This window comes from Convolutriloba macropyga, chromosome 6, assembly GCF_964194025.1.
Source record: "Convolutriloba macropyga chromosome 6, txConMacr16.3, whole genome shotgun sequence".
Taxonomy (NCBI): domain Eukaryota; kingdom Metazoa; phylum Xenacoelomorpha; order Acoela; family Convolutidae; genus Convolutriloba; species Convolutriloba macropyga.
This window is the reverse complement of record NC_134473.1, coordinates 55613439-55639777: the sequence shown is the minus strand read 5'-3', so window position 1 is coordinate 55639777 and position 26339 is coordinate 55613439. Positions and strand designations below refer to the sequence as shown.

Here is a 26339-nt window from a genome sequence, read left to right as displayed (position 1 = left end):
GGTCGCCAAATCTTCAATACAGCCGCTTCCAACGATTTTACAATAACATACTAAGGACCACTACTAAAGTTGAAAGTAAAAAATGAAACTAATTTAAACCTGGATAACAATTTCGTTTAAACCTGGATAAAACCTCGGACATTTCATCGATTATCGATCTGCAATACGTTGGATATATAGTTGATTCGTTCATAATGATCCATGACCGCACTTTTTTTGCATCACATCTTTCCTACAAGATTTAAATTATGAATACTGAAGTAAACTTGAAAAGTTAGGTTTTGTAACAACAAATGGCTGAGATTTTTCTAGCATTATGTGCTAATTATAATCGGAATAGATATAAGGCCTCAAATATGTGTTCTTTTGATGAGCTTTTATCTTTTTCTTTTCTCTTCCTCACATCTTGATTTCTACAGCCTTTAATTTGGAGAGGTAAATTTTCATGCAAGCTATGTTTTGAGCACAATTTAACTCCAGCTGTTCTAGTCCTATAGTCTCCCCATATTATAATGAAGTTAGCAATAATAATAATAACTCGGGTCTATAGTACCATGACAAAATAAAGCGGTTCTGTTGATTTAACTCTGGCAAACCTCAAATAGAAGTGTCATTTCTAGATTCTCGTCATCAGCCTTGGCGTTGTTCCACTTGATACAGTTGGAGAAAACTCGCAGCGCCTGATCTAAAAAGATAATCAAAACTCTTAAGGTTTTTTTCTGTGGATTCTTTTTTATGATCATATTCGTAGTTGTTTTTGTTGATGAAGTATATTAATGAATAGCCAGGCTGAGGTCTTCGTTCGACATCACACATGATCAAGCGCACCGAGAAACTAAAGAGTCATGACGAAAGAATCCAGACAATTGTCTAATCATGTGATTATGAACGAGCACCTCTAACGGGGTAAGATAAAAGGATGTCTGCATCATCACTCATTCAGAAAAAAAATTACTTTGTTAAAAGAAAACACAAAAGCTGTTCTATGTCTGCCTTAATTTTCTTTTTACAATTGACGTCATATTTTAAAACCTCAGTGGATATTGGATCCTGTGTTGAGAATTTCGTCGGATTCAAACAGAAGAAATCATCGGTTTTCGTCGGTTTCACTTCGCCAAAACCGATCAAAGCCCTTACGTTTTTTGCGTCGTTTTGATCGCTTTTCGACGTTATTTAAGCGTAAGAAGCGTCCATTTTTGCCGCTATAAAAATCTCTTCAAGAGAACAGTCGTTGTTAGACTTCGAATCTTCAACCCCGAGAGCGATGATAATCTACAGTTCGTACATAAAAACCAACGAAATCGGCAATAATTGGCAAAAACCGATGCTTCTTGCGTCGATTTCGTCGCATTTCCTCAACACGGGATGTTAATCTTGCAAGATTTTCGTGTGATACCTTGTAAGATTGATGTAAGACCAACATTGCTTTGTAAAAATCTTGCTAGAGTAACAACAGCTTGTAAAATCTTGCTAAATTAACATCTGGTCTCGACTAGGGAAGTTCTGGTACCTGGCATTGTTCTGATGAGTTTTCTAAGTGGGGTGTCACAGATGACACTGTCTCTGTCCATCAGTGGGGTTCTGTTCCTCAAAGCATCCTGCCACCTGTCGGGGTGAGACAGAATTGCCTCAACGCAAGTCCTGACACAGCAAAAAAACGTTTAAAAATATGCAACTTCAATTATTTCCTGAGCCAACAAGTGGGCATAATTTTATGTATATTTTTTCAGTTTGCGCAATCTATTGCTCGATCCATATGCTTGTCGTCGAAAACAAAGTTAACGTTTGTTAGTTAATAACTGGCTCCTAAATTTCTGGAAAGTAAAATTTAATTGATTTGTTTTTCAAAATGGACGTCACCTAAACAAGCTGTAAAGCTTATCCGACGTACCTCTTGAAGTCGTTTATAGTTCTTAATTGTAAACCGTTTTCGAGAAATTCAATTGAATTCAATTCAATTTAATAGATTTCCTTTGTTTCAAAAAAACTTTGAGCGAAATTATTTTGAACGAGTGTAATTGTAACTAACACAGATCCAGATTCGATGGCAATGTCCAGTGGGTTCCTACCATCGGAGGCTCTGGTCTCAACATCTGCATCCCAATCCAGCAGCAGTTTCACCATATCCGCATGTCCATTCATGCACGCCAGGTACCTGCACTCAACGGAACAAACGGATAGTTACATTCTGGAATACTGTTCAAACACTATTAAGGTGGACCGAATTGGTATAAAAACGAAAAAAAAAACCATTTCCAGCTGGCATGATTGTAAACAGCGGTCTGTTACGGTTTGCTATGTTGAGCTCAGTACAATATAAGTTTATGAAAACAATAGGTTAAATATATTTTTGGGTTAAAATTTTGACACGTCTTCAAAAATTTTGTTGCTCCAAGTAATGAGCTTAAAATTTAACATTATGATGGTTTAATAAATACGAATAAGATAGGGGTGGACATTCTTTACGAGGTACCACGGGGGGTTTTGTTGAAAAGATCAAAATCAAACAAACAAATTTTCTTTTCTTTATAACGGGAGAAAGATCTGCGGGAAAAAAAGTTGCAAACACTTCCGAATTAGAGAACAAATTTTACTGGACCATGAAGATAACTAGATTAGTTATAAACAGATTTTGAGCAATATCTAAACGTTGTTTTTTTAATTAAGCCTTAGTCTCTTTCTATTGAGTGAAGGCACTAACAGTGGTGTTATTCCACTTCTGTCCATGGGATCAATGGGTGAGTCATTGTCCAGAAGGAGTCTGGCTGTCTTCACCCACCCCCTAGATGCAGCACAGTCCAGAGGAGTCCATTGCTGGAAGTTGCGTGCCTGCACGTCTGCTTGGTAGTTGATCAACACCTCGCACACCTGGCATCATTTTAAAATAGATCAACACTCAGATTTTTTTTAAAATTTAGGAAAAAATTTCATAATCAGATATGATCTAAGGGCTAAAAAGTTACGGTCTTTCCCAGTAGCTAAGTGGTCATATAACGCATAGCCAGCCCCAGCTTAGTAGTCATTTAACGTATACCCCCCATCCACTTAAACAACTTAAACTATCTAACAGTTGCGAATCAACTGAACAATTTAATTAAAGTTATTTAGTCATTAGTTTTTGAAAACATTGGGTTCATATTATCTAACTGAAGCTGAATCATTTTGATGATAAACAAATGATTTCGGGCCTGCACGTGTGGGGAATCCTAACTCAAATATTTAAATACTCCTTCCCCCTATAAAAGATTGGCTTAAAATTTTTACTTGAAAGGAAGCACAAGATAAAATCAACTTATACAATCAAGATGAAGAAGAAATATGAAGCTAAAACGTGGTTACATAGAAATCACGATTTTTATAATTCCAATTCAATTTTGAACAAATTGACATCTATATCTCTGATTATACATGACTATATGACCTCTAAATACTTTGATTGCTACAAACCTTAACGTGACCTTCAATAGCCGCAATGTGGAGAGGAGTGTTTGAGTCTTCATCTTCGTCCTTGACAATGTCACAGTCCAATTTGCAAATCCACGTCACCACTCTCGTCCTTCCATATTTGGCAGCCAAGTGAAGAGGAGTTTGTTCATCTTCATTCTTCAGTTTTAGGTCGCATTGGTTTCCATTTAATACCTGTTGATGACGTAATGATAACACTTTTTCAAAATTTTGAAACATTTTCAAAAAAAATTTGCACCAAGTAATGAGCTTAAAAATTAACATTATGATGTGTTATGACATTTCCCCGACTCCACATTAAACTGTATTAAAAGTATTTATTTTGATTTGTTTCCATTTTAAAACATGAGACAACTTTTTATCTTGCCCCGAAAACACTCAAACTTTGACTGGAAAATTGCTATTTAATTTCTGGAAAAATGGCAAGTATATTCATACTCTAAATTCATATTCAAACTTTTGATAGCAATATTTTGGCGATATGTTATGAATCCCGGTTTCCAAAGAAAATCATGGAACAAACACTTAATTTCAGATAGGAAATAAAATCGCTAGGAAAAAACCGCACGGAGATAAACACCACTTGATTAATAAGGCTACAGATTTCGCTCGTTTGGCCGCCATGCCTTACTAACCCGTAGGGCTTGATATGAAACTATCACAACCGAACAAATTAACACGATCAAATATCAATTCTGAAAAGAAGGTTTAATTCGGTGACGGTTTATTTACTAGACCCATATGAAATCACTCAGGGGTTGTATCGTTGTGTATTTTTGCGTGTGATGGGTGATGGTATCATTAGATTAATAAAACTACTTCAAAGCACAACGATTAGCCCGACGCCAAAAAACTTACAAATTATTTCCTTATAAAAATTTTAAGTTGCAAAAAGAAAATCCGACCGATGTCGAACTAATTGATAACAAAAAACAGGAAGTGGTCAATTGCAAGCTGCCACAACAGGGTCGTATGGCTTCACTGGGGAGGTCAAATTAATAATTTGAGGGATTATTTTCGATTAATAAAATGATTTGCAGGGCAAATTTTGATATTGAGTAGTAAACTACAGTCAATTCAATGCTGCTGTTCTAAAATGGAGACGAGCGACCTCTACATTGCGCAAAAACTAAGATGTCAAGCTCAAGAAAGCCAGTCAAAATTTCTAATTGGTCAGACGATAACTGATCGAGCAAAAATGACATGGAAAGAACCAACGGGACCCGAACCGTTGCCACAATTTTGTTAGAGCGCTAAAGTGAGAATTTTCCGCGCGAGTGAGAATTTTCCAACTGCCATAAATTGCCGTACATGGTATTCGCAGCGCACTGGCAAATTTCTGTATTTAATCTTAAATTGGTATAGTTAGACGTAATCCAAAGTTTGTTTTTACGCAAAACATATTTCACATTGTGCAAAGCAAACAGAATTGACCAAGTACTTCTATTATTGAATATCAGTAAATCTCCATTATGGTGCCATTATTTTGAAAAAGTAGTCAGGTTAAAATTTCTTACTGACAAAAACTTATGGATCATCAACTTTTCTGTTCAAAATTGAACAAAAATTTCAGGAATAAAAAAACTGCTGAAAAACCGCGGCCAACTAATCAAGAGCAATGATTTTGTGGCGAGATAGCATTTTGTGAACGTGAAGAAAATACAAAGTTTGTGATTCTATTAGCTGCCATGCGCGGGTTTGCACCAAGTTAATTTTCCGTATCTTAACTGTGATTAATGCACGTCAGCCCAAATCTTTTCAGTGAGGTATGAAAAGAGTATAAACCCGGGTTGAAAATGAATAGTTAACTTAAAAGAATTTGCAAGTTTCTTGCAAGTGTTGACAAGGCGATGCACCACCTTGCAAGTTTTTCTTCAAAAACATTGCAATTTCTTACAAATTGACTATTCGACTTAAAAATTCTTACAAGTTAACAATTCTACTTAAAGTTCTTACAAGTTAACCATTCGTCTCAGAACAAATGTTCCTACATAAGTTCATGGAATATAATTTCTTAAATGATCATCTTTCTGCCAATATTGTAGCAAAAAGCAAAAAACGTTGCAAGATAGTGAAATCCTAAAATTTTTTTTAAATGTATCAAAAATTAAGGTAAATAAATCATTTGAGAAAAAATTCTGCCGTATGAAGATGACTAGTCAATCAAATTCAAAAAAAAGTAAAGAATTATAGAAATATTTTTAAAAAGCAATCGGGAAGAAGCTTATTGAGATCTACTATTTATTAATCGAATTCCAAAAGGACCTCTTGAGTTAATAAAATTGAGAACTAAACGTTTTGGAAACTTAAGTCGCATTATTTTTTGGTGTCCAAACTGATCAAATAACTCCCACGCGCCTTCTACGGAAAATGACAGAGTGTTATATTGAACTAACCAATGACAAGAGTTGAGCTTGACTAGAACGAACCCAAGAAACTTAAAAGTTAGCCGTTCGACTTACAAGTTCTTACAAGTTAATCATTCGACTTGCAAGTTCTAACAAGTTGACCACCTTTTGCAAGAAACTTGCAAATTCTTATAAGTTAACCATTGGGTTTCGACCAGGGAATACGGCTTACGAGTACAGCTCGAAAAAAGCGGAACACAGTGCAGTTTATTGAGGCTGGTTTTATTATGGTGAAAAAAAGTCGAGTGTGTAACTTTGGAGGTTAAATTCTGTAAAAACATTAAAAATTCTTTGTTACGGTACATTTCCACCTGAACTTATTCGGCTTTCATGTTTAACGACAACTTGGAGTGTTTTTACTAGTGAAAGAGCATCAGAGCAACATTCTAGACATTTTCATGCCAAAATTTCTTTCTACAACACCTGTTGCCCCAGGAGCGGTTGCGTCAATGAATATATGGGTGGGAAGCTCAAACAAACATTTCAATTGTAAGATTCGTGAATCGCGGAGAGCAAAAACTAAAGAACGAGAATAAGAGTGATGCCTCAAGGTATGCAGCAATGAGAATGATTCCCTCATCGAATAATAAATTTCAAAGGGTTAATATCTGGTTCTTTGGGATAAACAAGTAAAGACACTACCACTCACTTGCAGTATTTCCAGACTCCCATTTCTAGCAGCCAGGTGAGCGGGTGCATTTCCAAAATTGTCCCGGTCATTAATGAGATCCAAGACATCCTCCTCCTTGAAAAAACTGAGCAGTTCCTCCAATTCCTCCCTTCCGAGGGATTCCACCGCCCAGTGGAGCAGATTCTTCTGGTCGAAATCCGTCTCCTTGATGTCCGCACCGTTGTCAACCAGAAGCTTGCTCACCTTGTGAAATTTAAGAATCTCTTTTGTCATATCACATTTTTTAAACCGGGTCGAGGAAAAATCGGAAAAAAAATGAGAAACGGAGAAAAGTTGTTTTTTCTACGCAAATTTCGTAGATAACTTTGCGCGGAATGCGGTGAAATTATGTAATTTCACCGCTATAGTAAACGATGAACTTACAAAGAATCCCCACATTTCACCGCCCTTACAAGGGTACGAACCCCTCACCTCCTGTCTTGCAGTCGTTCTTCCACTGTGCCAACTCTCACTAACTTCAAGAATTTTTGTTTTAATAGAAATCAAATTCACTCTACTTTCTGTAAAACGTTAGCGGGGAATTTTGGTAAGATTTGCGAATTTTAGCGGTGATATTACATATTTTAGCGGTGAAATGTAGTGATTTTTTGTAAGTTCACCGCTTACTCTAGTGGTAAAACTACATGATTTCGCCGCTGAGAAAAAGTGTCATAAAGATCTAAGATTCAGGGGTAATTTTAGAGCTAAATCTAACGATTCCTCCCTTACTCCCAATTAACATCACCGCATTCACTGCTGATCTCACACAACTTTTACACTTATTTCTAAGTGGTGAAATTATGTAAGTTCACCACTAAGTTAAGCAGTGAATTTATGTAATTTCATCGCAAAAACCGATTATCTCACATATTTTGAACATTTTTTCAGAGCGCTGAATTTATGAAAAATCATCGTTAATTTCACCGCTACCAGGCAATAAAGTTTTTTTTCACCGCAATCATTGCCTGATTTATGTTATTTCACCGCATTCACCGCTTATATTACAAAATTTCCCGCATTCATCGCTTATCTTACATAAATTTGTTTTGAACTGCGGTGAAACATCGGCCCAGGAAAGCACATACATACACACACTTACGCACAAACACACACTCGCACCCGCACGCACAAACACACAAAAAAATGACATGGCATTGGTGGAAACGACCCATAATTCGAAAGAAACAATTGAGAACGGGAATGGAAACATCAACTACAATTCTGAGAAATTAGCGAAAAATTGTGATGGCAATGTAGAATAGTCGTAAACAAAAATCAAGGAATGGAGGTATTAGAAATCAAGCTTAAAACTAAACAGATTGAGGGGCTCTACAAACCATTTGATGGGACAGGGGAGTATCCAGATGAGTCCAAAGCATTCTTCAATGGAGCAAACAAGGAAAAGCATAAAGTCTATGAAGTAAGCAAAGATGCATATGAGAAGGCAGATGCGGAAACTAAGGACACGACACAAGGTCTGGTGGCATCAAATACAGATGCAACACAACCTTCATGCTGATTATACATGACATTCTGGGAGTTAAGGACACCAGAAAATGGTCAACGGCTTGGAAGTTTCTGCAAGGAAAATTTAAGGGTCTGGATACCCATGCAGTGTAAAATTTGTCAGCAAAGACGAGGAAACTGAGGACTCAGAAAGCTTTCATATAAGAGCACGGAAGCTGTTCGAACGTTAAGAGAGCTTGAACCGGGCTTGTACTTCACAAAAGCTGCAAAATTTTGATGAAAAACCGGCAAATAGACACAAGAGGCAAAGTGAATCAGCGACACTTGCAAAAAAAACGCGACTGCAGGAGCGGATCTCACGAAAAAAGTGCTGCTTGTGGGGTCGCCGAGGAAATTGCAATGGAGTTCTCCTAAAATTATATCGCGTAAAGCAGGGGTTTTGCAAAAAAAACCACAAGGCATGCAGGGCAGGAAGGTACAAATATAAGTTAGTGGAAATGGCTCCACTATTGTTTACAACAGTTGCTTCGCAGCTCTTACCCAGTGAAGGACATCAAGCATGCTAGTTTACAGTGGTTGCAAAAAGCAAATAGTGACAAACATTGATAGTTTCTTGCAAATCGTTCCGTTAATTCAGTGGTCAGAAAGTCACACTGAGAAGCTTCTAGAGTTTTGAGCTGATGCTGTGCAAAAATTCGCCAACCCTTGAGCTTTTTGAACTGTCAAGGAGAAGCAAAAGTTATTTTTTGTGCCTGATTTTTCCTCTGAAACTTACTCTTATCCTCATGATGATCGGAGCGCAAGAAAGAAATGAGATTCATTTTGGAGACAAAAAAAAACAGCTGCATGAAACTCCGCAGGGGAACTTGAGAGAAACTGATGTGTTCATTCCTCTGCCTTCCCTGATGTGTTCTTGAATTCAAGACAAATTACATTAGTGTGAGGCAAGACCATTAAAAGGAGTAGTATGCAAAAGTGTAATGTGAATAAATAGATGTCAGGAAAGACGCCCGCGAAAATGGGCGAACAAATTGACCAAGGTTCAGACTGTGACCAATATAACAAAGATCCAAGTTCAAAGACTGGCAGAGAACAAAAAAGAGGGAAGCTGGAGAGAGGGTTAAAGTTCTCACTGGGGGATTTCATAAAAGATTAGCTGTCCTATTCTTCTATTCTTCATTGCTTTTGTTGTTCAATTTATGAAATGTTTGTCATCTTTCTAAAGCAAATATGGGGGTACTGGCCAATTTGAATTTCTCTGTTCTCAGTCAGTGGAGGCCGATGAAGCTGACACACAAAAATGAGAAGGAGTATCTCTTAGAACAAATGATAACATGAGACTCAAACTCACGGATTAATCAGGTGTCAACAAAACCATAAACTAAATGCTGACTGAATCATTTTTCCATGCAGTGAGGAGCAGAAACTTGGTTGTGAAAAAAGTATGTGCAATAGAAATTATGAAATGTTTGAAATCTGAACTTAAAATTCAACAAAAAATTGTTTTTGGTTACCAAATTTTTAGAAGAAATGAACCCGTGAAATCAGCCAAGTTGAATCAATCATACATAGATGATGACAACGGAGAGTTTGTGCACACTTTCAACTCACGCATGGTGATGGCAGCTCTAGATGTGATAGTTAAGGGGTCAGAAATAATCACAAACAACATAGTGACAACTGACCTATTCGATGCAAAACGGCATAAATGCATTTGGCCCACAAAAAATGAAGCCATGTTTGAAACAGGCAACCAGAAAGGAGGAATTAGCAAAAGTATTACGAAAACAAAGATTCCGAAGAAGAAGGAATGCTCAATGTTTGGTTGCCGGGCAGAAGTCGAGGTTCCCAATTTAATCTAAGTCTGGGTTGAAAACAATTTTAGCATTGAGAAACCTGCAGTGATCTTTGTCAAAAAAACGCTAAAATTTACTGATCACACTGTAGTCAGACTATGAAATCACTGGATTCTAGAACTACAAATCAGGCAACAGGAAGGCAAACTTACAGTCGACTAAGTGTTCTACATAGGAACTATGCTTCAGAGGTATCAAATTAAAGATTGCAACCCATAAAGATCGCTAGCCAGCACAAACACAAATTTCATTCAAAAATCAAACCGCAGTTCTTCTAAGTTGATAAAGAGGAAAATAACTGGACATGTCGGCTGCAGTTCAGGAGACCCTCTATATGAAACAACTCTTAGAAAACTTCGGCAGTCAGCATAAGCAAAAATAGCTTTTGTGAGAAAAATCAGATTTGTATAAAACTTTGTAAAATTTGTTCAGGTGCAAAAAGAGCAACCACGTAGAGACAACCAATCACTGTATGACGGTCAAGACAGAAGACTAGACAGTTTTTTTTTCACTTTCCGAAGTATTTATCCATCTTGCTAGTGTAACTTTTGAAGACAATTTTTTAACCTCAAAAATTCCACAATAATTTAACCTAATATAAATACACACATATTATTTATATATATATATATATATATATATATATATATATATATATATACGGGCAGTTTTTAGCTCTTTCATCTCTCGAAATTGCTCTCAAAATCGCAAACGAAATCGCTATCTCAATCTATCAATCAATCACGTCTCTCCTGTAAATCTATAATTTCGACTGTCAAAAAATCATTTTGTTACTCGTCTCAGAAAATACTCTCTATATGAGTTAAAATCGGTTTTATTCCGCTTACCATAACCCAACAGCAGGCGGCAGGACAGCAAATTGAAGGGACAGTAGATCAAAAGCGATTAATTTTGATAATTTAGTGTACATGGAATGCAAGCAGAAACGGTATAATGCATTCCAATTGACAACTGTCAAGACGTTTCCCAATCTTTAAGCGTGAGAGCAACTATTTTGGCCATGCCTCAGTGACCCATGCGATTTGATATGAATCCATCACAACCGACTAAGTTACGCTCAAAAATCGCGTATTCTTTTATCGGATTTTTTCAACAATCCCCCTTTTTGCAAAATCGGGGCTATTCGCTAAAAGATGTAAGGTTTGCAATGAATTTGAGTAAAAATGTAAGATTTGCGCTTAATGCGATGAATGCGATGAAAAAAATATTTAAGCAGTGAAATTTTTTTTCACCGCTTATGCGGTGAAGGAAAATTTTTCACCACTATCATCAGAACGCTGTGAAAAAAATTTGCGTCGCTAAAATCGCAAACCTTACAAATATTCACCACTAATTTCAAACGCTTACCTTAAATTGACAAGAATTACGAATGAAGTAAGTGACAGATGGCGCAGTGGAATAAAAAAAATGGTGACACGCAAAACGTACGTGGTTCGAACTCATGTTCTTTGTTGTAAGAAGTCCGGTGAATGCGGTGAAAAATATTTTTAACCGCTAAAAACCGCAAATCTTACGAAAAATCACCACTTTCACCGCATTCAAAGCTAAAAGAGGCGGGCGCTTTGCGATGAAAAACCAATCAGAGCCGACTGATAACTTTCCACGTATGCGCATACTGGTGAACGCAAAGTAAGCCGAATTAAAAGTAGATCTTTTCCGCTAGCATTAAGAAAATATTAACAGAGCAGTAGTTGGAAATTAATCTGTGTATAATAATAACGAGCTGCATATAATGTAAACATCAACCAAAAACTTTTTCTTATTGCATTACTTGGAATTGCGTGCTTTGTAAAAGGGTCTACTACTTTGATTTTCCTGAAAAATGTTGCAAATGTGGATGTTGGTGTATTATACTAGGTACGTAATCATGAACACAAATAACCTTTCTAGAAGGTAGCCAAACATTAATATTTGTGGGGTGCCTAAGTTTTGCCTATATAGGACGGGGGGTGCTAGCGGAAAAGATCCACAGTAAGCCGACATAAAAACAAGCCGAAAGGTATGTAATAGTTATGTAATCTATCAGAAATAATACATTGTTAACCATTACAAACAAAACTGCGCATATTATTATGGTGCATAATGTATTCCAAAGCACTAAAAGAAAAAAATACGTCCATTTTTAGACATCTAGTGGGTGCGGACCGCTGTCCACGGCTATGCCTCTCATCCGCTGTGGGATGTAGTCCGGAAACTGCGGGCCGGTTATCGCGGTAAAGCCAGGGTCAGCTTAAAACTCGGGTATCTCGAAATTTTTCGGCTTACTCGACCTCATTTTGAAAAGGATCTTTTCTGCTAGCCCCCCCCCCCCCCCGCTTAGTTAGGCACCCCCATTTATAAATGTGTAAACATATTGTTAAAGCTAAGTAATCTTTTACGTGCACATATATGAGCAATATGCATTTACTAAAAACTAGCACAGCTATGGTTTGAAAGTATTACGTATTCAACCAAAATTTGTTGCATATAACGTAAGCATCAATAAAAATTTCTGTATTAGATCATTTTTGGTGTTATCGGCTACAATAAGGGCTTGATTTTTTAAAACTTCTTAAGGAAACTATTCAAAAATTGCCTTCAATCTACCTAGATACTCTTCTTTCAATGAAATGCAACTATCGCTCTCACAATTTGCGAAATCTTAGATTTTGTGGGAGCAAATTTAACGGCTATATAAGGCTGGGGGAGGGGGGTGCTAGCAGAAAAGATCCTTTGAAAATTCGGCTTGCTTGCCTATCGGCTTGCTTGACCGCTACCGCGCATACTATGTATAACTGAATAGAATAAAATACGCTATGCTATGACAATTGGAATACAAAGCGAAAAGACTTTCAGACTTGCGGGTCGGTGGGCGTGCCTCGCCGCGATAACCGACCCGCGATTTCCGGATTACATCCCACAGCGCATGAGAGGCGTGGCCGTGAACAGAGATCCGCAATTGCGCTCATATTCGGCTATCTAATTAGGCTAAGTAATATTGGTTAAGTATAGCAGAGAAGGGGTGATTCTCTACTAGGTACCGAAGGGGGAAATTGTTGACAAGATCCCCTTTTATCTGATTAACCTCTTCGCAGAATTAAACATTGCTGTGGGTTAGTGATGCCTTCATGAGGCTAAACCCATTGCAGATCTTTTGCCTACTGTTAGTTCGCATTTTTGATGAGACCCGAAAGGTCCCCATAAATTGCACTAGACGACTCGAGGCCATCTAGGCGGGTTATTGGGAGTAGTTTTCAATTAGCAATAACTGCCGCTCAGGTATCCTTCATTGCGTACAGTACTGCCTCTGCGCAAAGATAACCTCTCCCACAATTAATTTTAACCCCAATTTCAAGAAAGCTACAAGAGTATTAACTTCATCTGCGATAAAAACCGAAATGTTTTGTTTATTAAAATAACAGACCATTTCACCATTCACTTATCAAAATTTATGGCATGCTATGTTTTGATTTTGGAACAAAGAATCCACTTTAATTCAACTATTTGAAAAGAATAAGTTATATTACAATAGTATAGCTGGTTTTAATGTATACAGAGAATAGTAAAGTTAATGTTAGCAAATGATTTGGTTGGTGCTAGGAAAAGTGGCCGACAGGGCGTTTAGCCGACAAGGAAAAAATGGGGAAATTTAGCCGAGTTTTATCATAAATGGCCATAAAAGTCTCATTGGTCCATAAATCAGTAGTTCGGTTGTGATAGATTCATATCAAGTCCCACGGGCCGCTGAGGCATGGACATGGCCCGCGAGGCATGGCCATATGCGGTAAAATACCTTTGTTACGCTAGTTGATAGACCTTCGTTACACTAGTCGATAAAAAAACTGCGGTATATTTGTCCGCTTACGAAATAGTGTTTTAAATTGACCAATCACAGCTTCAGAATAAGTTTTATTGCTTATTTTACTTAAATTGTCGGCTAAATTTCTCATTTTTTGGTTGTCGGCTAAACGCCCTGTCGGCCAATACGGCGGCCACCGATTTGGTTTGTCTCGCCATAGCGTTGATTTGACCAAGTGTGCATTCAGCATAATTCTTAGAAACAAATGAACAGATTCAGAGGCAACTCTTATTTGGGAACCGTGGTGATGCAAATGCGTATTTCTAACGCAGCAAGCCGTTGCAGAAAATATTTGCAAACAGACAAACCGGAGGGCGCCGAGGAATTTGAATTCGTATATTCGTACCTTTTAATCTCATCGTAATCGCTCCAAAAGGCTCATCAACCAAACCTTCAATTAAAATCATTTATTTTGTATTCGATTTTTTCGTTGAGGGACACGCATAATGAATCTAATTGCAATTCAACAACCGTGAGTGAAATTATATCCAATATATGACCCATTACAGTTTCTTATTCTTCTTAATGCTCATTCGGCTCAAATTTATCGAGCCGGATAACGAATAAAAGTTCTAGCAGTGCATCAATTAAAGTTCTAGCAGTGCATGGCAATCATAAACTCTCTTCTCTGATTGGCCAATAATTCGCTTTAATCTGAAATCTGCCACAAGAGGGACATTTTTTTTGAACATTAAGCTTAAGCTCAAAGTTTATTGTTTTGTTTACAACTAGGATCTAAAAAAAGAAGTACTGACATAAATAGAGAATATGTACAATTTACCTTAAGATGTCCATGGCTAACAGCAAGCAGAAGAGGAGTAAACCCGTCCTTTTCCTGCATATTAATTCCCTCTCGCTTGCTCCTAAAACAAAAATCTGGATCTGTTCTATCATTCCATCATTCGTTATTTCCCAGCACATGATATATGTGCTAATGTGTCGTGCTAATGTCATGCTAATAATGTCGTTTTTGGTTCATAGAGATACTTTATATTGATGATAGTAAGTCGGTGGCATGGGTATGATAGATCAAATCAAAAAGCATTAAAAACAACATCTTAGATTGCTGGCACCGCCCAAAAATATTCAAGATTTTTTTAAATCAAAAACAAACTAAAAGATGAACAAACACCATCGCGTTTATTATTAGACAACGGCTAAAGCACGATTAATTCGTACGTTGAGATTGGATAAGCAAAAAGTTGGGTAAATAGTAAACAAATCCCAGCATCATACCGGGTTTCCAAGCTCACAATAATAAGGAATACACTATTTTTTGCAATGATGAAGTGAGTTTTATGCGATTACAGTATTTAATTTCTCGTCTGACTTTTTGGAGACATTTTACTTCTATCTATATTCTGAAATTTTAATCAAGAAAGTTATAAACCTTCAATTATGATTTCAGTTAAAAATCATTAATTGACTTATTTTCGGTGTTGATGCGTTTTGTTTGATCACAGCATTGGTTGAACTTTTGAGCTCAGGCTTACAAATTTATTGAAAACTATATGAAGTTACGCGTTTCTCAGTGTTGATGAAGCTATGCGTTCGCATCCGATTCCAAAAAGCTATTCTAGCTGCTCATAATTTTCGGTTCAAAGCAAAGTCCGATATGCGTATAATTTGTTCAAATCCGATTCGGGAATACTTTCTGTTTGCCCATACAAAATTTTTGCTTTATTTTGTTTTTTAGTGAACGAAAAAAAATGACAAAAAGAAAGGAAAATTTAAAACATGAAAGAAACTTTTTGTTTCGATCCCTCTTGAGGGGGGGGGGGGGGGACTATATACTCAGATGGTTTTTTTTGTTCAGATAATTTTGGCCGATCGATATAATCGTAGAGTTGTAAGTGGTATCATTAGAAAGCCCGTCCAGCGTAGAACATAGAATTAAAAGGATTTTTCGCTCTTTATAGGGAGTTATCGAGGTTTAAAGTTTTGTGAATAATAGTCGTAATTCAGCTGTTTTTCTTCACATTTTTGACCAAATTTTTGTCAATTCTGACCAAACTTTCGTCAATTTTGCTAAAATATGTTAAAACTGTTAACTGTAGTGTTATTAATTTTATCTCTAAAGATAGAGGAGGGTTGCTGAATTGTTCAACAAGAATTTTTCAGCTAGAATTTATGCTAAATTTTTCAAAACTCAGACTTTTTTGTCGAAAAAATGGCTTTTTCAGAACAATTGCTTTAAATCTGCTGGAAGCAGACGCCGTAAACCTGCGGACATGTTCTTCTTAAGCTCAAGAAGGAGCTAGTTGCACTCCCGTTGGCTTTAAGAATTTTCTGGAATTATAATTTTGCCTAACTTTTGCAAATTTAAATTCGATAATTATACAAAATGTAAAATTTTTTGACAAACTGAAAAGTTTTGTATAAAATTGATCTATTTCGCAAATTTTTCAACCAATGAGTGTTTTGTTAGACGCGCAGAAATATCTGAGCCGATCTTGATCTCACCATGGATCCTTATGATAAATTTTTTAAAAAATTTTATTGGGGCGCGACATTTTTTTCAAAATGTTTCCGCTATGTAAATGTTTTTATGTAAATTACGGTCAAGAACTTTGAATCAGGGCTCAATTAATAACAAATACTGTTTACAATAAACGAGAGCCAACAAGGTTATTTTATGGCTTCAGAAATAAGCTCATGGTTTTTATGGCTCTGACCAACTGTTCTCGTAAACGTTTTATAGACTTCTTGAGTTTTGCTTTTACTTCTTATACTTTTTGCAGCCGAATTACTTAGTCAAAGATCTAGTTAGCTTTTGAAAGCTATAAAAAAATAGACATTTTTAGGTGTTAGCTAATGTCTTTTATGACTTTCAATATATTTGTTTTGAGAAAGTATCGATGAAATTTTGAACTTTGTGACTATTTTATATTTTTTCACTCAACTTTAGGCGCAGTCTTCGTAAAAACAGGCCGAAACCAACTTCCTGTGGGTTATAAATTTATGTCGGTAACGGTTTTTTTTCAAATAATGATTTCCTTTATTAGTACGCGTTCTCAATTGTTCTTGTATTTTTGATACTAATTGCATTTTTTATGCTTTCATTTTGTTTCCTTGTGGCATTATCACATTATTCACGAGTCCAATTAAACAACGGCATTGTAGGCAAAAAACACAACGTTGAACAAAGCTTATATGGATATGTTAATTGTTTTTGTTAAATAGTTTATGATTTTTGTGCTGAGACACAATGATCTCGCAAACTTTTGGGGTTTTTTGCCTATGTTTGTCTTTCTTTTCGTTGTTATACGCCATATAGCAGATAACGATAGATTGCTTCCGCAAGACGTATAACTCGATCTAGTTAAAGATGTCAGTTTTTAGCTGTTTGTTTTAATGACTTTGAAATTAAATAAACGAAGTTTTTTTTCTTCTGTCTCATTTCTGCTTTTATTTTTGTCACCATGTAACTCAATCTCACTCATTAGAAGTCTCAATTAGTTTTTTAACTCCAACATTTTTTTCTATGTTGGATATACGTTGTGACTGATTGCTTCGACCATTTAACTTCATAAAATTAGTTTTCGAAATTTCTATACTGTTCAATTTTTTTTTTGAATGTTATCACGTCTAAGTAGTCCGAAGTAGTTTAGGTAGTCTAAGTAGTTATAAGGAAGACTCGTTAATGTTAAGACGCAGGGAAATTGATGATTTGCACTTTATGTAGGGAAAATCTTATAATTATAGTGCCTTGAACAGTGTCATGTCGTAAAATTGTTTGAAGTTTTGGCTTAATTATGTATTTGTTTTCTGTGGGCTCGTGATTTAGTCTCATTATTAACAGGTCCAATTGGCCTCATTGAGGTTTCGAAACTAAAGCAATAATTTTTTGTTGTAATCCTCAGTCTGTTATGATTTTTCAAAAGATTTGTTTGCAAAAACAAATTTGAGTTTTCCAGCTTCGTCTTTTCTAAATAGTTTTTCTGCCGATTTGGAATTCAGTCTCTGAAAACACAGGTCACAACCTGTTTCCCGTGAGCTATAATTTAATCTTCATAACGTTTTTAGCTTTAAACATTGTTTCTCGGCTTTGTTACTACTGTTACTAGGAGACGTCAAAAATTGTTAGATTTTTTATTTTTGTACATTCGAAAGGATTTTTGGTTTCCTTTGAAATTTTAGCAATAATTGTTGATCCTATTGATTTTGAAAATTTTTGTAATCGAACAAAAAATAATGACATGTCTCAATTGCTTCGTATGTATATACAAATGAATAATTTAGGGATTTTAGTTGATATATAATGACATTAGAACTGTAAAATTAATTGTTTTTTGTTTTCAAAAACGAAAAATTATTTTTGAACTTCGCACCTACTTGTGCTTTTTTCCGACCTGTTAACCAGTCGCATTGAAGACATGTCCCATATTTTTTTAACTGAAATATAGGTTAAATTGTTTTGTTTTGGTTTTTAACTGATGCGAATTTGACTTTATTATGTTTTTTATTATAGACATCAGGTTTTGGTCGTAAAAAATCTTTGTTGTTTATTGAACGCTCCAATTTCGTTGGTTGTTTATTGAACATTTTGTATGTTTAAGTTTTCTATCTCTTCATCATTTGGTAGCAAGCAAAATAAGTCAAGAATGTGGATGAGCGGGTTCGGAACATTACGTGCGTACGCACTTTACCGAGCCTCCTTGTTGGTATCTATATACAAAATTGAGTTTCCGGTACGCTGTAAATTATACAAAATAAAATTAATTTAAAAACTCTTGAAAAAACAAAGCTGGCTTGCGTAAAAATTCGTTCAATTGAGATTTTTCTGCTAGAGATATTCTGTTCAGCTGAGCAGCGCGATAACACAATGTTTCCAGAACTATTATTAGAGAAATGCGGTTTGAAATTTTTCTTATGCAATTATAGTTTAACTTGGGTACCATGCAAAGCTACTAAAAGCAACAAGTTAGATTCAAAGGTGGGTAAGATAAATAAACAGAGGTAAAACTTTAGAAAATTCGCTAAACTTTCTAAAATTAAAATTTGATAAAAGTTATGGCAAAAAGATCTCTGCACAGAAAAAATTGTAGGCCTGAAATTCAGTCACATTCGTTTGCATATTTCAAAATTCTCACAAAACTTTTAGAACATAAATCTAAATTACTAAAGTTGAGCGCAACACGGATGTGATTAAAAATTATTATTCTATGTTATCTATTTTGTTGTCTTAGTATATGAGTGAATGAGTTATTAGCTTACCTTACTAGTCATGGCGCACTTACAAACTCTAAAGCAGAATGTTGATCCAGATAAACATAGCTTGAGAATCAAATGCTGATCAACATTTCATTTTTACCTTCTCCAGTATCATGGAAAAATTTAGAAAATGTATCATTTTTATTCTTATGTGAAATATCAAGCAGAATCAAGCACAATCAAGTCAGATCAAACATCAAACAGAACTTACACAAATTGGGGGGAAATTTAAAGGAACTAATTGTTCCGACCTCTCTTGAGGGGGGAGGAACTATATACTCAAATGAATTTATTTTGTTCAGACAATTTTGACCGATCGATATATTCATCGTACAGAGTTGTGAGTGGTATCATTATAAAACCCGTTCAGCGTAGAATACGTAATTAAAAAGATTTTTTATGAATTACGTATTTTACAGGGAGTCATCGTGGTTTGAAGTTTTGTAAATAATAGGTGAATTTCCGTTGTTTTTATTCACATTCTCCGATATTTCGCCTAAAATACCCTCAATTTTGCAAGAAAAATGTTAAAAAAGTTAACAATAGTACTATTGAAATCACTTTTAGAGACCAAAAAAGTATTGTTGACTATTTTGATTTAATATTTTTGGCTAAAATTTTGGCTAAATATTTCAAAATTCAACCTTTTCCAACAAAAATTGTTCAAAAAAAAGCTTCTTTAGTCCATTTTGATTAAACTTGCCGGAAATACACACACACAAAAAATCAAACACAATCTCTGTAAACTACAAAAGGAGTTAGTTTTACTTCCACTTCCATTGAGAGTAGCCTAGAATCAACTTTTTGTCGTTTTTGCTAACTTGCTCTTCGATTGCTCTTTATTAACTTTTTGCTCTATGATCATCAGAAACGCAGAATTCATTTTTAATCTTTTAACCAACAAATTTTAAAGATCTAAAGCATTTGAAACAACTTATTGTTCTAAATGGACAAACAGCAATAGCGGAGCCGGTTTTGGTCCAATCTTGGGCTGTTACAATTGAAAAATTAATTCGGATTGTAATAAGTCGGTCATTTTTAAAAAAAATTATTGAGTTTCATTATTTTAATTAAAGAACTGCAGTTCACATCACAGCTCGGTGTTGATAGATCCAAATGGCTTCCTAAACAGTTTCAATTTAATGTAACTCTTTTTTTACTGAAAATATTATGGCTGTTTTGACTTTAAAAAATGTTTGATTTCAATTAAACAAAGCTTTATTGAAATTTGCCACTATTTTTCTCTTAAATTTTAGCTTTGAGTCAGCAAAGAAAGAATGCTTCTTCTTTTGACAAAACTAAAATTTATGCTTTAATCCAAATTTGCTTGTTAAGTTATGGTTTTAACAGGCTGTTAAGTTATGGTTGCCTTCCTCTGCTTTCTATTTAATTAAACTTAAATCCTTTTTTGCGATGTCACGCGTTAATTTATGGTTTTTTGACTTTGATACTACTAGATAGCACAATTTTTTTGGCTTTTAGTTCTTGGCCCCTTTTTCACTTTTTTTCTCGTTATGTCACATTATGACAATATTGACACGTAACAAATTATAAAATTGGCGATCGAAATAAGGTAGAATTGGACATATAAGAATCTTGAAAGGCATAGATTATGATTTCAACGGCTTCGACATCCCTTTATCGAAGAACTTAATTGATTTTTTTTACAATTGTCTTTAATTGTCGCTTTTAATTCGTCCTTTAAGTAGAATGAAATTACCTTGACAGCGACCATTCTCATTGGCATTTTTCTGAGGAAATAAATGAGACTTTATTCTGATTTGAATATGTTGCTGATGGCTTTCATGACCTTGAAAACAATTGTTTTCAATAATAAAAAACTCTTTTTAACGTTGTTTAAATTCGCATTTTGTTCTTTTTGTCTATTTGTTTTCTAGTCTCCTTAATTACAGGTCACATATTACATTATTGTTGTCGAGGGAAGGTGCCGGTTACAAAATCTAATCTATTTTAAAAAATTCCTTACGAATTTACTGGCTTCGACACGGGTTTTTCCGCAAAAAATGTAAACTAATTTTTCATTTCTGTCTAGTTTAAAAGTTTTTTTGTAGAAGCAAGACATAATTCGAATTTTTACAGGTCTCAAGAGCTTCCTTTGGACGAATAGTTGAATATTTTTAATTTTTTTCAATTTGTAGCTAATGGCTTTAATGACTTGGAAAACAACCGTTTTCGAAAAATAAAGTTTCAATTAATTTTGCCCTTTTTCCTTTCCATCTTTTTTAGCTCTTCCCATTAATGGGAAAGTCTATACCACATTCTTGGCAATCGAGGAATGCTCAATTGAACATATTTTGAAGTATCAAATATGACTTTACGCCTTCGACAGCGTTTTCACGCAAATTATAATTGAGTTTTTTTTGTTGTCTCTTGTTGTTGTTTTTTTTTGTAACCAAAAACTAATAAAGACAGGTTTTAAGGCCCACCTATAGAGGCGTATGTGATCTTTAAAAATTTGGATATTTCCCATGGCGATCTAATGGTTTTTTTTAACTAATTGTTTTTAAAAAATATAAGCCAATTTTTTTTATCTTTGCTGTTTATTGTTCTTTTTTTCTCTATGTGATACCTAGTCTCGTTAATTACCAGTCCAAAATTAAAAAATGCAGCCAAAATTAAGTGCAAGAGTACAACATCTAATGTTTTTTTTCAAGAACTCGTTATGAATTTAGTGGCTTCGACAGGGGTTTTTCGCAAAAAAAGTAAAATAATTTTTGATTTTTGTCTCTAATTAACGTTCCTTTTGTAGACGTAGGACATATTCTAAAAAAATAGAGGTTATAAGGGAGACGAATATACAAACTTATCTAATTAAACCATTTTGTAGCTACTGGTTTTTCATGAGTTTGAAAATAATTTTTCTCGAAAAAAGACAAACGTGTAAATTAATTTTGCTCTTTCTCTTTTTCTGTTCTACTTGTTACCTATTCTCGTTAATGAAACCCCGCTATATCACATTTTGGCGTTTGCGAAAGGTTCAATTGAACATATTATGAGAAGCAAAATATGACTTTATTATGGCTTCAATCTCGTTTCTTGCAAGTTTCAGTTGAATTTTTTTGTTTTCTCTGTTTGTTATTCTTTTTAAAACCGAAAAAAAATGATTACTGACAGGTCTTAGGGCCCTGCTATAGAAGAATATGTAAGCATAAACATATAAACATATTGGATGTTTTCAATTGCCATCTAATGTTTTCCTTACTTTAAAACAATTGTTTTAGATTTATAAGCAATTTTTTTTTTCTTTCCTGTTTTTTTGTTCTTTTTTGTCCCATATGGTCCCATATTATTTCTCGTGAAGCACAACTTATTTTTTTTAGTTTCAGTTTTATCTGAAGCCATTTTAAGCTTCTGTAATTTTTTTTAAATTGGACAAGAAGTTTTTGATGTAATTAATGTTTGTTGTTATTGTTGTTTGATTTTTTTGTTCGTCTTGACTTGATTTCTTATCAATGGCTGATCTCAACAATTGAATGCTGCTTTTTGCTCCACTGAGTTATTTGCGTTTAAGGCGAGCTTACTTCACACACTTTTTTTGAAAAATACTTAAATTTTTGTTGTTTTCTATCTCTTCTTATTTGGTGGATTTATATGCCAAAAATATGGATGAGCGGGGTCGGAACTTGATGCAAACGCACATTACGGAGCCTCCTTGTCTGATTTTCAAATTAATGTCTTATTTACAGAATTTTGAAGTAAGGCAATTGAAACAAAGCAGTTAATTCTTTCTTGAGAGTTTTGAACCACAATATTTATTATTTAATGAGATATGTTGCTAATTTCAGTTGCAAACGAATTTTTCCAAAAACAGCGGGAACAAAAATGGAGTTCTATGCGAACCCTGACTCTATCAACTGGTTTAAGCTACGAAAAACATTAGCAGCCATCACATTTTTGCGGTCTGTTAACTGCTTAAGATCATTTCTCCATTTATCGGATCATTTCCGTTCCGCTAGCCCCCCCCCCCCCCCAGTAAACTAGGCACCCCCTTTTTATATGTTTAAATATTATGTATGCATTTGAGTTATTACGTATGCATATAATAGGCAATTAGAAAATATATTGAATAGGCAATTAGAAAATACTACTAGAGCTGAGGTTTGAAAATAATATGTTTAAAAGTTTTAAAATTTTGACTGTTCTTCTGTTTAGTTCAACTGTCACCAGTCTTCTAGTCTTCTGCAGACGAAACTCGAAACAGAATTTTTGATCTAGCCATGGTCAAGGGCACAGTTTTTATCGAGCCAAACAAATTTTGTCCTAACAGATATCGGTTGAGTACAGTCTTTTCATAAGTTGGGGAGGTTGAGGATGGTCAAATATTGGTTGAAGATTGTGTTTTCATAAGTCGACTATGAGAATGGCATGATAGAAGAGCAAAATTTTGAAAACCTCAGTTTGGGTTGGGACTAACTTCTCAAGTAGGAATTCTGCACAGTGTACTCTGTTGAACATGACAGCTCTGTGCAGTGGAGTCTGCAGGTCTCTGTTTGTCACATTCACCACCTTCTGTTCACTCTTTGTTTCCAACAAGGCTGCAAAACACATCATAAATATACATAAAAAGTTTAATAATAATTGTGCGGGTTTGAAAACTATAACATCAATTTTTCAATTAGAATTCCACTCATAAACAGCTTTTCGTTATTTAGTGGAGGATACTTTGGATAGCCCAGAGACCAGATGACGAAAAGAAGATTTTGATCAAAAGTATCACAGAGAGCATTTCGTACTGTTTCGCTCAGGCGACGCTAATGACAACTGCAAAAAAAATGAGCTTAACAAGATCTCACACAGCATTAAAAAAGCTTACTAAGTTGGAGAAAATGCAACCAAAATTCTGCAAAATCATCAGCAAAATTTTAAAAAAACTTATTTCCCGTATTATCAACTCCAAATGGGTTAAAATCAACGTTTGAAGAATGAGAACATCAGATATTATAATTACTCAGTCACAACTGAAAACTACTTTCCTGTTGATTAATTGTCTTAGAAGATTAATTATTTAGACTAAATTTTTTGAGAGGAAAATGAGAAATTCAAAATTATTAATTTTCTGTAATTAAAATTTGCTCTGGTAAGCTGTCCCAGTCTTGAGCTGTACATTGATGTGATATTGAGACCCCTGCAAAAGACCTCAATTGTCGGATGGCAAATTTTTTAGAAATTTGTAACCGTTTGGTTACGTCTCACGCCAATACAGTTTTCCATATTTTTTGCACACTGTGTGTATTTTCTGAAATGCAAAATAATGAGAAAAAAATGGACCCCAGGTTACTGTTTTGGCACAAAAATACTAATATGAGGTAAATGTTGTGCGAGTTTTTAAAAGTTATAAGCAGCCGGTGATACAATACGGGGTCTGAGCGTATGGATCGACAACAAAAAGATTGCCTTTGGTCGTATGAACGACCAAAAGCAATCAATTGGTTAAAGCTACTTTATTAGTGAAAAAAGATTTACCACTGTCAAAAACTCCACGTCTTTGAGCTGCTGAATGCGTTAACCCGGACCCTAGTGCCATAGTATCTCAGTACTGAAACATTGTATTCCAATTGTATATCGTCGGCCCAGTACTGTATCAGTGTATCTTAAGAGTATTTTGCCACTCATGATGTGCTAAGTCCCATAGATACTTTTTTTTCTGAATATAGACTGTGCTTTCTTGGTTTTGATTCCCATGATGTTCATGGCAAAATCATAATAAAATTTGAAAATTTCAAAAAAAATTTGAAATTTTGGGCGATGCCCATTTTGAGCATGACGATGGGATTACTATCTTAAAACATTGAAAATAACGTTTTATCATTACAAAAAACACCCGCCAAAACCAGTAAATACACGCAACGCCGAGTGTCTGGACCTGCCGTTTTTTAGGTTTTATGGTTTTTATTTCAGATTGTAATGGTTATTTGTATGTATTATAGTTTTCAGCATAACGAAAATAGATACAGTACTGGGCCGACGATATACAACTGGAATGCAATGTTTCTGTAGTGAAATACCATGGGAATAGGGTCCGGGTATATACTTAGCCGGACGTATTGCCGGGGGGGGCGCCGCCGGACGTATTGCCGGGGGGGGCGCTGCCGGACGTATTGCCGGGGGGGGGGGGGGAGGACGCCGGGACGTATTGCCGGGGGGGGGGGCGCCGCCGGACGTATTGCCGGGGGGGCGCCGCCGGACGTATTGCCGGGGGGGGCGCCGCCGGGATGTATTGCCGGGGGGGCGCCGCCGGACGTATTGCCGGGGGGGGGCGCCGCCGGACGTATTGCCGGGGGGGGGCCGCCGGACGTATTGCCGGGGGGCGCCGCCGGACGTATTGCCGGGGGGGGTCGGAGTTCGCCACCCCCCCCCCCCGCCGGATGTATTTACGGGGGGGGGGAGGTGACTGAATAACGCTTCCGAATAACGAAAGGATGTCCAAATACATCGCCTGCGCCCGAATAACGGTCCAACGAACCAAACCTGTGGCTGAAAGAGGGTCCAAATACGCCCACCTGCGGCTGAATAGCCATCCAACGAAGCCTATCTTCCGCTGAAACGAAGTCCGGACATCGCCACCTGTGACTGAATAGCCATCCAAAGAAGTTAACCTTCGCGAAATGTTAACAATAAGGTTCGCATGAGAGTAGGATAGTACAGATAATTATGAGAACGGTGGGGGGGGGTAAATGGAATACAATGTTTCAGTACTGAGATACTATGGCACTAGGTATGATCCTCCGAATGTATCGATGTAGTCAATTCAGTGATTGTCCCCTATGAATAACTTTTGTGTTTGATCACTTTCTGCATAATTCAATTCTAATAACCGAAAACAGTAATTAGGTTATTACTACAACAATTTGAGCTTATAGGCAATTTGAGCTTATGCCTTTTTTGCTGACCTGTGATCATAGTTAGGGCAAACAAGAAGGCTCGGCAATGTGCGTTCGCACATAATGTTCCGAAAGCGTCGGTGGTATAGCTGGTTCCGAGAAATGAAACAAGCCAAGCATATTTAAATAGACGCTGATGGCAAACAAGAAGGGCTCGGCAATGTGCGTTTCGCACATAATGTTCCGACCCCAAAACTAAATGTTCCGACCCTAAAACATAATGTTCCGACCCTAAAACAAAAAAATAAGTACTTCACAATTTCAGATTGTGTGCAAGTCTTTATATCGGCAAAGCCATGGCCCACAAAGTATCTTCATTTCATGAGCCATCAACCAGCGACGAAAACAGGCCCCCTCAGTTTGGGTCTCAGCCTTTATCTACTTTATCTATGTCCGAGGTACTCAACAACAGCTCTGTGAACTCGAGTGCAAATGGGGGACACGTGAGTTTTTCGTTTACTTCAACCGCTTAATTTTTAATTTTTGATAAATTTAGAG

The 26339-nt window shown here is 35.9% G+C and overlaps 2 protein-coding genes and 1 non-coding gene across 3 annotated transcripts in view; 1 reads left to right on the top strand and 2 right to left on the bottom strand.

Moving 5' to 3' along the window:
* LOC142341062 (transient receptor potential cation channel subfamily A member 1 homolog) overlaps positions 1-23547 on the bottom strand; it is a 77291-nt gene extending 53744 nt beyond the window's left edge. Inside the window, exons 1-8 of the mRNA XM_075391906.1 lie at positions 23375-23547; positions 14507-14588; positions 6523-6747; positions 3448-3639; positions 2702-2868; positions 2030-2155; positions 1511-1641; positions 597-685 (exon numbers count right to left, since the gene is read on the bottom strand). Of these exons, the coding sequence (XP_075248021.1) occupies positions 597-685; positions 1511-1641; positions 2030-2155; positions 2702-2868; positions 3448-3639; positions 6523-6747; positions 14507-14588; positions 23375-23511 (1149 nt within the window). The 5' untranslated portion in view covers positions 23512-23547. The remainder of the gene's footprint in view (positions 1-596; positions 686-1510; positions 1642-2029; positions 2156-2701; positions 2869-3447; positions 3640-6522; positions 6748-14506; positions 14589-23374) is intronic.
* On the bottom strand, positions 13052-13185 carry LOC142341883 (U4 spliceosomal RNA). Its single transcript, XR_012759136.1, has one exon. It is a non-coding gene; the product is annotated as a U4 spliceosomal RNA (small nuclear RNA).
* A 2118-nt stretch (positions 23548-25665) lies between the features above and the next one.
* The window catches only part of LOC142341352 (carboxypeptidase D-like), a 58195-nt gene continuing 57521 nt past the window's right edge, over positions 25666-26339 (top strand). Inside the window, exon 1 of the mRNA XM_075392279.1 lies at positions 25666-25675. Within this exon, the coding sequence (XP_075248394.1) occupies positions 25666-25675 (10 nt within the window). The remainder of the gene's footprint in view (positions 25676-26339) is intronic.